Source organism: Hydra vulgaris, chromosome 04, assembly GCF_038396675.1.
Source record: "Hydra vulgaris chromosome 04, alternate assembly HydraT2T_AEP".
Taxonomy (NCBI): Eukaryota; Metazoa; Cnidaria; class Hydrozoa; order Anthoathecata; family Hydridae; genus Hydra; species Hydra vulgaris.
The window spans coordinates 25,980,808-25,995,655 of NC_088923.1; the positions used below are offsets into that span (position 1 = coordinate 25,980,808).

Consider the following 14,848-nt stretch of genomic DNA (forward strand, 5'->3'; position numbering starts at 1 on the left):
ATTAAAAACCTATCCAATAAACTTTTAAGATTTCAAAGCTTACAAACTACGTTTCAAAATTTTTTATTTTTTGCAAAAGCGCTAGTTTGACTTACCGCTGGAATAATTATGCAACAAAGACTATATCGGGTTTGAAATCATTTTCAGCTTCGTTGTTCCTCCAGCTATTATATTTCTGGTTTAATTGAAGCTCAATGGACAGATTAGTGAGGGAGACTAATAAATATATAACTTTTCTTAAACTTATTTTCAACTTTAGTGATTATATTGAATTTTTTTAAACATTTTAAAAATGAGCATCAAATTAAAAAAAAAAGTATGACCTTTAAATACGTTTAAAAATATTACCAATTTTTGCTTGAGTAAAGAAAAGCAAGTTTTGCTTTCCTTTACTCAAGCAAAGGAAGAAAGTAAGGCCACCCTGGTTTATACTTTCATAAAATTTAATGTTTGATAGGCAAACACTGGTTGTGTCTATTTTTACTTGTTCAAGATTGTTCCTGTTGTAAACTACTATTAATAAATTTAATTTTCATATTCTAAATTTTATGAAAAGCAATTTTCATATTTTAAAATTTGTGTTAACAAATTATTGAGATTTTTACAAAACTGTTTAATTGGCTTTTCAAAATATGAACATTATTTTAGAATACAATTTTATAAATTTTCTTAATGCGGGAGCCATAGGCAGACTAGCCAAAGAAGTCATCCAAAAAGATGTTCAAGCAAAATCGGGAATATTGCACAAGGAAATCTAGAGTCAAGAAAATTTATAATCATATAATGCAAATGATTAGCAGTTTCAATCCTAAGGTGTTCAGAATGAGTAGGAGTTAGAGAATGGTCAATAATAGTCTTGTTGTACTAATCTATGATGTCTGCCGTCGCCAAAACTCTTTTTTTATTAAAAAAAATCAACATTTTTTTGTTAACAAAAATTTTTTTGTTATATGTTTATATTCATAATATTAAAAAAAAAGCTACTAAAATACATAACAATAAAGCGTATACAGACTAAAAATCCCATGATCACACCTAAAAAACCTGTGCGGTCATGAACACTCCTAAAGGCCAAATATGGCCAGACTTAAATTTACCGACCTCAATTATCTATATTTAGACATACAAAATTTCTTATTACATCAAAAACTATTCCCACATCTCAAGATTACCCCTAAAACGACCACCTGTGTGCTGATGACTGCTCAAAACTTGAGCCCGAAAATGAATTCCTTAGTCTCAAAAATCTCAATAAACATGTATCATACATATTCGAGCCATAAAGAGTTTTTTCATTTTTAGACAATACTAGCCCACTGTGCAGCGCAACTCGCAATTCAAAACAGCGCAACATCCTTACAAAACATAAATTAAAAAGTTTGGAGTTTAAAAATTACGTAGAACTTTATTAACTTATTTAGCAAAGAATTATGGATCAGTTGCAATTAAATTTTTAGTCATTGAGTGTAAAAAATTCAAAAATAATAATTTATATTACTTTAAATATATAAATTATATGTAGAACTTGTTTTTTTTTGTGCAAGTTTCCACATTAGATACGTCAAAAACATGCAAAAGAGATGCTTATCGGCCTTCATAACAACAACTGGGCCATATTGATGAAGTGCAATGCAGTTATTGAGAAAAAACGAACCCTTAAACTTCTTAGTGCTTATTCTAATATTATTCTTATTCCTGATATTGCCAACCTAGCTGACCGGAAATCGCATTCTTTATGAGGTGATTTCTAACATATCAAGGTACCCAATGATGTGAATTTTTTACTTTTGTAAAATCTTCTAATTTTGTCTACTGAAAAAATTTAATTTGAATTTTCTTATGTGAGTGCTATATATAGCACTCATACATATATAGCACTCACACATATAACACTGCTATATGTGTGTTCTAATTATATAATTGATAACCAGAAAAGTAGATAGTATTAAAAAAGTATTTAAAGATAATTGATATTAAATAATAACAAAAATAACTTTCTTAAAAAAGCATTTAATGTTTTTGTAAGTAAGATATTTTTTAATAAATCTTTTATTATTAACGTTCGTTTTTTTGATTGTGTTCAACTTATATCTAAAGTATATTCGTTAAAACAATTTAAACTAACAAGAAAAAGAAGAGCTGCTATATTTAAATTTATTATTATGTACAAGTGTTTAAGTGCAATTGCCAAATAAAGTTTATATTTAAAATATGTTGTACGCATTATGTAATTTGCAAAAAGTTGAAAATACCGTAAATCGAGACTATTTGGAAAGTATGAGGCTGTTTTGAAAAAAAATTTGCTTAAACTGCTTGTTATTTAAGTATTCTTTAAATTAGGTTATATTTAAAATTAGTTATATTTAAAATATTTTCATTGAACTTTTTGTCTGTTGTAAAAATAAAATATTATTAGAGGTTATATTTCTTTGAAGCTTCAAAAAGAACGAGTGCTTTGCTTCGCTCTAAAACACTTGTTTTGAATTTTTTTGAAAAAAATATTACAAATATTTTACCTGACAACTATGATGAGACAAACTTGAGCAATGATCCTGGGGCCAAAAAATATATATTTTTTGAAGCACTAAGTATCCTGAAAGAATTTTAAACATTTCTAAAACCTCAATTATTTTACCCATTTACGTTGTTTATAAATGAGAACATTTGTTGGATCTTTGGATGGAAAGTGGACCTGATAAAACTGTTTATAGAAGTAAATGTGGGTGGTTTAATACTTTATGCTTTGAAGATATGTTGATACGTACTGAGTGAAAAAAATATTATGGAAGGAAACAAAAAACTTTAACGTTTCAATTTTAACTAAGCCTTCAGTTGTCACATTTTTTCGGTTGTTTTAAATATACATTTTTTTATAAGGATTTTTTTTGTTTTTGTTATATTAGCTGGAGTTATATGAGTATATATTATGGAGTATATTCGTAAAAAAAACTTCATAATGACAAAATTTAATATCAATCCTTGTTAATTTAAAATTATCGATATTTTGATGAAAAACAATTCATATATAGTTTTGCGTTTCCGAATGGTCCGGATGTCGGTTTTTTTTTGGAAAATCGATGAAAAATGTCTTCACTTCTTAATTTCTAAGTGTAATTTGTCATATCTTGAACAAAAGCTTGAACTTAGTTCTAGCCAAAATAACTGATTTTTAAGATTGTAATTCAAGTTAAAACAAGTTTTCTTAAATTATACTTATATTTCTTTCCAAATTCCAAATGACTTAAGGCAATTAAATTTGTAAAATCCCGAACACTTTTTGTTTCACCCGGAAACTCAAAGTAAACACGTAATGCCCGACTAAAACCTGGACGGGTAGCAACATTGATGCAAAAGACTAATTTTTTTAATTAAATTTGTTAATTTTGGCCTCAGGTAACAAAATCTGGACTAGAAGTTTATCAAGTCTTTTCAAATAATCCAATACTTTACGTGTATAGTTTTGTGAGCTTTTTAATATAGTGAGTTCTAATTTACGAGTTGGCCTATGTAATAGCAGTATATAATTTATATACTGTTATTACATTGGCCAGTGCCCATAAAATAGAACTAACAATATTTTGAAAAACTTACAAAACTATACATATTTTATACTATAAAAGTTGACTGAACAAGATAAAAGTTAAGCATTTGTTGTGATTTAATACATTTAGGTTAGTACCAACGAATCTATCATTTCAGAAGATATCAACGAATCTATTATTACAGAAGATAGATTCATTAGTACTAATATCATTTTTTCATGATAGATTTTCATCAGATATAACTCCTAAAAGCTTAATAAAAATTTTTTTGCTTCACTAAATTTGGAGTACTTTGAAAAGTACTACAAATGCATTCTCAGAAAAATTCAAAAGAAAAATACTCCACAAAGATATTAAACAAAAAAGGTATTAAACATAAACAACTTTTTTAAATTTTGGTAATTAAGTCCCCACAGATAGCTAACTTAGTATGACAACATCAGTGACGATTCATGTTTAACTATAAACATCTGACTAAAGGTTTGGATAGGCACTATCTACTTATGAGAGAGAGAGATAGATAGATAGATACATATAGATATATATGTAGATTATATTTGCTTAAACTAGAATTGTTATTTGAAACTCTTAATGGATGTATGTACTGGAGCCTCAACCTATGACTACTTCAGTATGAAAGCAGTTAATGTGTATCAGTAGTAAAATATATTCATAGATATTCAGGTACTGTTGTCAGGTCAAGACAACAGTAAAGCATTTAATTTGTGCTTCTCCTTTAGCTAGTTCAACTTTAGGTTAGAACAGTTTAAGACTGTTAAAGAAACTTACCTGAAATTGACACTATTAAGTAATTTTCCCTTAAACATGATTTATGCTATTGTTCTTATAACAATTATGATAGGATCACTGTTAAATAAGTTTTTTCTATAACCAGTGCAGATCACTGCAGAGTAAAACCAAATTGTGAACCTAAACTGCTGTAGAAAAAATGTGCTGAAAATCTTCTTTATGCTTTTTCTATTAACTTTTTTAGAATCTAGCTTAGATGCATTTCTCAATTTAAACCATAAGTTTAGTTAATTAATAGATTTGGGTACCTACGCAGCACTACTCTACTATTTTATTATTTAGATAAGCTAGATTTATTTGTTTACACACATTTACAAATTTGCATTATTCTTTTTTTTCAGGAAAAAGAGAATGTCTATTAAAAGAGTTATCAATACAGCTGTAACCAAAAAGACTGTTAATAATGTACGTCTGTTTATGACAACAACAAAACTGAATCACAGTCCTAATTTAAAAAAAAAACAAGCACCTCAATTGGACCAAAAAAAGTTACAGAGACAAAAAGAACTTGAAGAGGCTAAACTGAGAAAGCAAATTATTACTCCACCAATAGATCCTGATTCAGTACCTCATCCATTTTGGTTTAATGCAGATCGACAGCGTCAAAGTGCTATATTATCTGAAAAGGAACAAGAAGAAAGAGATTTAATTTTGAAAGATTGGTCACGATTACAAATGAACAATCACATGGCATGCTTACAAAGTATAAAAATAAAAGTGAAATGTCGCACCAATGCTTTGCAAGAACTTAAAAAAGAGTCCGAGTTTTTATATAACCAAGCAATTTTAGTGGACAGACAAATGTTTCCGTTAACTTTAATTGGGCCAGTTGAAACACCTCCACTAGATGGTTATGAAGCTCCTGACTTTGTTACAGAAAAAAAGTAGTTAATATTTTTTTGTTTAACTTTTTAATCTTTGTGTGATGCAAGAACTGTTCTTTTATTTTATAACAATAAGTTTTATTTACTTGTTACTTTAAAATACATGAATATCACACATTTTCTAAAACAAACTATTCATACATCATACTATTGTTTGTTGAAATTTTTTTACAGTCATTTAGTAATTAAAAGATTATTACATTTATTTTCCTCAATAAAATTTTATTTTATTCACTAAAAACTTTTATAATAATTTGAACAAGTTTAAAAAACAAACATAACTTAGTAGTATAAAAACAAACATAAATCAGTTCAGTAATAATGCACAATCAGACAGATGTTAGTGAAATCTTCTAAAATGAAAATTGGAAACAAATATTTTGATTTAATTAGTTACACACAACTTATAAATAATCTGTTCTTTTTTTTAAATTTAATCTATATAAGTGAAAAACCAAGTTAGTTATATTTGTTATGCGTATATTTTACAGATTGCGATATACCAAAATGTTCTGTTTTTTTCTTCTTTTTATTGATGTTACCAAATGTGTTGTTCATTGAGAATTTTCTTTTTTAAGCTTGTGTATTAGCAGTTAAGTCGTAAATTATAATCGTTTTTCGTCTATTGTATCACTTCCTAACCATCTGAAATATGCTTCTAACAGTGTGGTACTTTCAGTGTGACAAATTTATATTAGATTATTCTGTTAATTTTTAAAATTAACAAGCAATAATAAATTAAAATATGTATTAAATTTTGATTAGCTGCACCTATAAAAAAATTATCGATTACATTAACTCTAAGGACATCGTGTCATTTGTTTATTAGATGAAAGCTATGTGGGAAATGCGCAAGAGCCTAGCTAACAATAAAAAAATATTTAAAAAGTCAAAATTTGAAAAATGTTTAAGAAATCTATACAAAATCCTTTTCCGCTTAGTGAGGCATAGTTTTACGGTTGATAGCTAAATCTGATTAGTAAATAGTTAAAGATAAATTGTCTTCCAAGATAAAAAGCTAGCCCCAATTTTATACATGCAATCTTTAAGACATCGTTAGCTTTGAAGCTACGTTATGTAGCTTTCCAGATAATGATGATATCAGATTCTGAGACTACCAAAATGATGCTACTAAACTTCATAAACTCATCAAGTCGTTTAATAGAAAAAAGTTTTCTCAGCAAGAATGATCATCTCTCTTAAGTGGTTCAATAATTTCAAGTAACTCCAATAATTTCAAGTTGTTAGTTAGTCAATCAAATTCAAGAAACAAAAATTTCTCTTTTTTTATTGTATATTGAAATAATTTGTTTGTATTCTTCAAAGTACACAAAACACAAGAATTAAATTACTAAAAGGTAATTCAATTTTCTCACTGAGTCCTCTTTTTTACGTCTTCTTGGATGACCGTTTACTACTAACCTTCATGGAAACCATATATACAATCGATTGCTAAATTAGCGTCTGCTAAAGTTGCTTCTCTTTATAGTGCTCGCCATTTTCTCTCTTCTGATTCCATTTTCTACCTCTTCAAATTTCTTATTCGTCTCTGTATGGAATACTGTTGTCATATTTATGCTGGCTCTTCTAATAATGCTCTTTTTGTTCTCGACAAGGTCCTTTGTTAGCGTAGTTGGAATCGCTTTATTTGCTAAACTTGAGCCTCTTTCCCATTGTTGTAAATTTCTTTCTCTTTTCTAGAAATACTACTCTAGAAATATCGGTGCTTAAAGGAGCTATTATCTCTAGTTCCATTCTAAAACTCATTCTCATTCCAACTCAAGCTCATTCTCGTTTGACTCGTCATTCAGCAAAGTCTTATTCTTTTACCATATCTGTCCCTGTATGCTCTAAAAACTTCTAAAAAACTTTTGTTTGTCTTGTTTTTTTCACCGCACTTCAACCCTTTAGAGCTCTCTCCCTTCTACATGTTTTCCCGACTCATACAACCTTCTTTGCTCTATAACTCTATTCTTTTTTTTAATAATTCCCAGCTTAATAGTGGTTGTTTGCAGCCTTGTTAGAAGTGAATCAGAATAAAATTAAAAAAAAGGTCTAAAATAACGTTCTATAATACTTTTTTGCTTGCAATAAGGGAGACCGGAGCTCGTTGCAACGTACTGTGTGCCAAAATACACCAAAAGTTTGCAAAAATAAAAACATTTACATAAAGTCATACAATACATCAAACGATATAGGGGTAGATAACTTTTTTATTTTATATAGAATTTTTTATTTTCATTGTAGGTATTAATTAGAACCTATAATAAAATTAAAAAAAACCCTTAAGGGTTATAGATTATTTTTAGATTTAACTTACATGATTTTGTATCCCATATATCAAAATATATGTTTTTTGGGTTAGAAAATTGATTTTTGAAACTTTAATTAAGGTGGTTCCTATATAATTAGAAAATATAAAATATATAATAATTAGAAAAATTTAAAATTTAATTTATTTGAAAGAGGGTATAGAAAAAAAAAAAAAAAATTTCTTTAAAAATATATTGATGACCTACTAGTGGGTTATATTTAGGGAAAATACCCTAAAAAAGGGGTTCACTTCAACCACAAATACTCATGAGTAAAAGCTCATTCTTCTTTCAAACTTATTATACTTATGCATGCTAGCTGTACCTAGTTCGTAAGTTTTTTCTAACAAAAAACCTTGCTTCTACTAAAAACTATGCTTCAAAACAACTTTTTTTTAAAAAAAAACTGCTATTAGGCCTCTGATTTTAATTTCAAAAATATACTTACAAGTATAATAATTATTTGAAAAAAAACTCAGGCACTAGCAGTTTACTTGATGAAGAAAACCTGAAAATTTCCAGCAGTTATCAATAGTATTTCTTAAGTTATGATGATTGTCGTGTTACAATTTTCGTAAAAAACAATATGCAAGAAAAAATGTAAAATAAAGATATAAAATTTATTTTTATAACTAAAATCTCCTTTAAAATAACTTTCTCTTTCCTCTTTCTTTAAAATAACTTTCTCCTTCCTCTTTCTTTAAAATAACTTTCTCCTTCCTCTTTATGTAACTCCTTATCTAATATTCTTTATCGCCTTTATAGCCTTCTTTATTGCCTTTAGTCGTTTTTTTTTGCTCTGGTTTGATTAACTTTATAAAAAATAATGTTGAAACAAACACCTCTCTGCATTCAAGTTTCTCAAATACTTTGGCAATTCTAAGTTAAACTTCATTAAATTGAAGGATAGCACTGTTAACACAAAACTATAGAACTGACTTTTCTACAAATACTTGTTTGAAACATTTCATACAGATTATATTATTAAGAGACTCATTAGTATTTTGTTATTTTAACCTTTGTTGATATAGGAAACATCCACACTGGTAAATTAATCCTTTCTTTGTGTTTATTATTTTTACTTTTCTTATAATTACATTCCAAATCATCCCCTGGTAGGCAGAACAAGTGTCGCTTATCTAAACTTGAAAAGTTTGTGCAATGATGAAGGATAGCACCTATTGACTTTTTCGATGCATAAAACTTTTCATCAATTGTACTATTTACTTTTAAACTTCTTCGAATAGCAATTCCATAATAATTAGTTATTGAAATAATAGAGTTATCCCAGTGGGCACGGGGCGTAAATAAGACGTCCTTTGGACGTTCAATTAGCGTTCGTCCGTCCCATTTAAATTCTAATACCATGTTCACGCTACCGGTGTTTGGCAGAATATTATTCCGGAACAAAATGTTCTTCATAATGTTCCTTGTAGCGTTCACATGTAAAATTGGCTTGACGGTACATTAAAAACAAACGAACGTAAAACTCGAATAAAAATTAGTGACAAATAGTTTTGGATATACACATTTTTTATATAATTTATTAATTTTTAATATTCATTATTTTACGAGAGGTTAAACTAAATGCAAATAACGCTGAGGGTCCAGCTAGCTCAGGTTGAGACAATAGAAACCCAACCCAAAATACCCGTCATACAAAAGGTGACGTTGGAATTTTGTTATCCCGTTTCTTATAAAGCTTGGCTTTTATGGATAGGTCATTTCTCCTTTAGTTGCTTTTGACGACACACAATAGTAGTCCGTCAGTGGTATAGTGCTGAATAGACATATACATTAATAAGCTATCCACGACCATTTAAAACTATTCTCATTTTGTGTTCATAAATATTTAAAATTTATTTATTTAGACACATTTGATAAACTCAAGTAAAGTAAGTTTAGTTTAAAATAAATAAATACATAACCATATTACAACTAAAGCTTTAAATAATAAAAAAACATTACTACTTTATTTGTCCCTTCATAAAGGTATTTAGCAACTGAGTCACGAACATTTTTTCCTGGTCCATTGTTCCCAGCAGTAGAAACTGTATTGGGTTGAGCCACACTGTCATCATGATTATGCGTAGGCCATTCTATTATAATAATGTCGTCATAATATTCACAAATGTTGTGAAGAATGGCGCAAGTACTAACAATTCTTGTAGCAAAGTTAATATCGCATTCCATACATTTGCAAATGACACGGAATCGAGCTTTAACACGTCCAAAAGCATTTTCAACTACTCTTCTAGCTCCGCAAAGTATTTTATTGTAGTTTTTTTAAACTTCACTAAACTCCAAATTTTCAGTATACAGTTTTAACAAATGACGCGTTAAAGGAAATGCTGAATTACCTATCAAACATAGTGGAAGAAGAGAACTGCCCAGCTCTTTATAACATCAAAAAGATTTGATTCTCAAATTGTGTTCGAAGAAGAATTCTGCAAAATATAGCTGTTATTATTTCTACCAGGTGATCAACACTTGTATAAATAAAACGGTATCTACAGTCTATAACGGCAAAAAGTACAATTGAATACCACCCTTTAAAATTATAATAAGAAATTGCTTAATCTTTAAGGGCTGAAATAGGGATATGGCATCCATCAACAGCTCCAACGCATTGGGGAAAACCAAGAATAGCTTCGACATCTCTACTACATTTATTTAAATTTTCTTCTGACAATGGAAACTTAACATATTTAGGGAGCAAAATGTCATTAGTAGCGTTAGTAAATTCATGAACAATTAAATTTGCTGTTGACTTTCCTATTCCAAAAAGGCTGGACACAACACGACACACTTCATATGAAGCTGGATAATGTAATGCAACTGCAACACCTTTACTACTGAAATAGGTTCACGCATAGTTGTGGTAGTTTTGCCTAAATGTGGATGCAATTCATTAACTAGGAAATTAAATGTGTTACGATTTACTCGAAAATGTTCTTTAAATTCACATTCCTCCATTTGATTAAAAATATCATTAAACCAATGAGAACTTTTCGGCTTAACCCAAACTTTTTTTTCAATTAGATCCCCTTGCTGATTTAACTTAAAGAAAGCTAAATTTAAATATGAAAATGGGTGGGTGATTGATTCATCATCGATTAATGTTCTACCTCTTGATCGAAGTAAGTTCCATGTTTTTCCAATAGTTTTTCCTTCACAGATATCTCCCTAAAAAGTTATTAAAACTATATAAATACCTTACATAAATATAATATTTATTATAGTACAATTCAAGACAAATTAGAACACATTGTTTAAAACCGATTGCTAGAATTAATACAGCATTATTTGTTAACAATAATAAAAATGAAACATGTAATACAATATGTATAGATAAAAAACAAATGACGCTGGCATAATAAAAAAACATATCACTATAATTCATCTACAGGCTTGTATCATATCGCAAAGAAAATACTTCTTTGGTTAAAAATACTAAATATATATAGCATAGAGGTACAAAAAAAAAGAGTATTTGTACAATATAAAATACACTTTGTTAAAATAATATGAAAAATTTAAAAAAAATATCACCAGAGATGCATTTTAATGCTTGAAATCACAAAGTAAAAATTCCTTTGATAATAGTAATGTGGTAACAAAAAAAAAATATATAAATAGAGATTCATCTACTTTTTGACTTTAGCATAATTAATTACTAAAGAGATATCTTGACTAATAGAACACCTTATTTTTTCATTAAGAATTTATAATATTCTACTTGGGCTCTAGACACATCTACTTGGGCTTGAGATGCATTTTCAATTGCATCGTACATACACTCTAAAGCAGCAACCTCTCTGATTTGTAGCTCTTGTGAACGGTTTTTGCTATTTTATTCAAAGTTTTTTCATCATCAGAATTCCTTTGTTTATTGCAGCCAGATGTAGATTGAGTTGGTTCCTCATCAGGAATAGTGACAATAGATTGCACATCACTTGTATCATCCAAAGCTTCAATATTCAAAATACCGATAGTCTCCTTGCCATCTTCCATTGTGGCAATCTGTAATTAAAAAATACACATAAAAAAATTACACATATGAGAAATGATTATAAATCATATTTCAACTAAAATTTCTCTTGACTTTGAAAAACTTGACTTGAAGTCATTTTACTCTCCCCACCCCCCCCCCCCCCCCTTCCAAAAAAAAAAGTATATCTATTTAGACAATAGCATTTTACAAATTGATCTCTTGCCAATATTAAAAGATCCCCTTTTACAATTTGAAAACGTGATATATGCTTTTGATCTTTTTGTTTTAAGTCTGACAAATGTCGCAAAATTAAGAACTTCTTAAACCGAATATAGTAAAAACATTTAGCATACTTGTATATATTACTTCAAAAAATATATATAGCACTTTAAAATATACAGTAATAAATCATGCTAAGCTTACCTGATCATCTTGAAAATCTTGACTAGAAAAGTTTTGACTTGGAGATAAAAGGTCATTGTCAAGGGAAACTTCACTACCTATTATTTTGGCAACAATATTTTAAGGCCACCATTTACTAGAAGCTCCTCCCGATAAACCTACTTGAATTTTTTCTCGTCTATGAAAAATATACTTAAATATAAGTAAATATACATAAATATAAGTAAATATAACCACATCATTAACACTACATAATATGAATCAAATAACTTCAAATGTGACAATTAAAAACTATTAATGAGCTGTAAATCTACAATACTGAGTAAGATTTTAATTAATTTTTAAATTAACACTCAGTTACAAACTAAAATTTAGATGTTATTATACATGGTAACTTTGTAAAATACTTTCAGCATTTCAGTAAGGTACATTAAATATAGAATATGTACATTACCTAAATTGTTTCCTCAAATTACTAATTTTAGATTGAATTTGAGATCCAGTTAACGGAGGTATGATTTAAAATGTGTTTGAAAATTCAGCTGCCATTTGTTTGTAAATATTTGTGTTTCTTCTTGCAGATATTATTACTTTGTAATTATAAATCTAATAATACTGTTGTGTTAGCAATATTCCATACACATTTATTTACAGGAGATATGCAAAGACCAGTGTGTTGTGCTGGCGTCAATATGTGTTGCAGTGATGGGCACAAACTTTTTTATTATAGTTTAACTAAACTACTAACTAAAACTAAAAAAAAGTAGTTAAACTTTTAGTTACAAGCTTTTTATAAAAAGTAGTTAACTTAAACTAATTAGAAATAGTTAACTAAAATTCAATTTTTTAACTTTTTTTTTTTCAACTCAAGAAAATTTGTTGATGAATTTATGTTTCCGCTAACCGTTTTATTGATACAGACCAAGCGGAAATGATGTTGAAAAGTCCAGTTCATGCACTAAATAAATAAATACATAAAAATAGTAATAACAGAATCCTTGGAGTCCTTGGTCAGGTGAGTGGTGCATAGAAATAGAACGATTTATTTGGCGATATACAAAAAATTTAGTTAATAAAAATTTAGTTAAACTTTTTCAACTAAACTAGGAAAAAAGTTAGTTAAACTAAAAGTTTAACTTAAATAAAAAAATTTAGTTTAACTATTGCATTTAACTAAAAAAAAGTAGTTTAACTAAAAGTTAACTAAAAAATTAGTTAACTATGCCCATCACTGATGTGTTGTGCAAAGACCAGATGTGTTGTGCTGGCGTCAATACTGTCTTTATCTGAATGCTCAGACAATGTGTAAAATTAAAGTTTTACCTACTAAAAAGGATAAGTACATTGAATCTAGCAACAATAAGCATAACAGAAAAAAAAAAAAGAAATACTTAATAATAGAATTAATAATAGAAGGTTAAACTTTACAATTGGTATAAATGTTATGGGCTTATTAAATAATTTAATGTTATGGGCTTTAACTAATGGGCTTACTAAATAACTTATTAAATTGCTGAAAACTGGTAGCCAAGAGAACAGAAACTTTCAAATGCTAATTTTATTCTTATTTTTACTTTTCCATACAATGTAATAATCATGTCAATTAATAACATTGATCTGTCAACATTATTGTTTGTTTTTATTTTTAAATGTCAATATTTGTAGCGCACTGTGGCAAAGATATAGGGTACAGTTCTATCAAAAGTCAATCGATAATATATATTCTGAATAAAGGTCTTACTTTCACAACTATTCACAAACTGTAGAATAACTAATAATAAGTAAATACGGAATATTTATGAAGAAAATAATAATGGTAATGTTCACAAACTAAAATAATAAGATTGCTAATATAATAAAATATATGAAAAAGCTAGCAACCAATAATAATATCATTTCGAATTTGAATACGATTTTGAGCAAATTGAAGAAATCTGGAATGAGCATAAATACAAGAAAATCAGTGAATGAAGCGAAATGTTTTTCATTTTTAGGATACGAACTGTCAGAAAAGGGAGTTACCCCAGATCGTAATCTAGTCAGCAAAATACTCGGAATAAACCCTCCTAAGGATAAAAAGGAACATGAGCCGTTCATAGGACTAGTAAACTTTTATGGTTGACATATACAAAAATATGCTGAAAATTTTTTACCTTTAAACAATTTAAGAAAGAAAGGGGTTATATTCGAATGGAAAAAAGAACATCAACATGCATTTGAATTGCTAAAAAGAAACCTTAGCGAAGAACCTGTAGTAAAGGTTTATGACATCAACCAAGATCTGGAATTGACAACCGATGCCAGTGAAAAAGCTCTATCTGGAATACTTTCACAAAATGGCCATCCTGTATTGTATCTCTCGCGAACTTTATCAGACGCTGAGACAAGATATTCTAATATTGAAAGAGAAGCTTTTGCTATTGTATGGTCAACTCACAGGGCTAGGCATTTTCTGTTGGGTAGAAAATTCAAACTAATATCCGATCACAGGCCATTAGAATTTATATTTGATAGTAATAAAGAACTGCCCAAAGTCACATACGCTAAAATTTTAAGATGGGCCATACAAATGATGGCATTCGATTACGAAATAAACTATAAGAAGGGAGAGAATATTCTTCATGCCGATGCCTTATCAAGATTGTCTTTTCTATCACAAGATGAAGAGAAGGACCAAGGGACATTTATACACTTAGTCGAGTCAGATATTGTTAACCTTGAACAAATAATGAAAGAAACGGAAAATGATAGAGTATTGATGGACATCAAAACCAGAATTAGCAAAAATAATTGGGGCAGATGCTCTGAACAGAAAGACCTTATAAATCTATTAGGAATAAACTGACTATCGAAAAAGGAATCATATGTAATAGAGATCTCATTATACCTCCTCGAACAATGAGA

General features: G+C 28.5%; 1 protein-coding gene and 1 long non-coding RNA gene across 3 annotated transcripts; one reads left to right on the plus strand and one right to left on the minus strand.

Moving 5' to 3' along the window:
• Window positions 1-3,293: 3,293 nt before the first annotated feature.
• Window positions 3,294-5,383, plus strand: LOC101237646 (large ribosomal subunit protein mL40). 2 transcript variants are annotated; one of them, XM_065795902.1, is made up of 2 exons: window positions 3,294-3,393; window positions 4,694-5,383. In XM_065795902.1, the coding sequence occupies exon 2, from the start codon at window positions 4,704-4,706 to the stop codon at window positions 5,238-5,240; it is 537 nt and encodes a 178-aa protein (XP_065651974.1). In that variant the 5' UTR covers window positions 3,294-3,393; window positions 4,694-4,703; the 3' UTR covers window positions 5,241-5,383. The 2 variants fall into 2 exon arrangements, with proteins under 2 accessions (XP_065651974.1, XP_065651975.1); XM_065795903.1 differs by lacking the exon at window positions 3,294-3,393 and adding an exon at window positions 3,765-3,908.
• Window positions 5,384-11,242: 5,859 nt separating this feature from the next.
• Window positions 11,243-12,533, minus strand: LOC136079044 (uncharacterized). The gene is made up of 3 exons (XR_010637893.1): window positions 12,399-12,533; window positions 11,966-12,122; window positions 11,243-11,571 (listed from the first exon to the last, which is right to left on the minus strand). It is a non-coding gene; the product is annotated as an uncharacterized LOC136079044 (long non-coding RNA).
• Window positions 12,534-14,848: the final 2,315 nt, after the last annotated feature.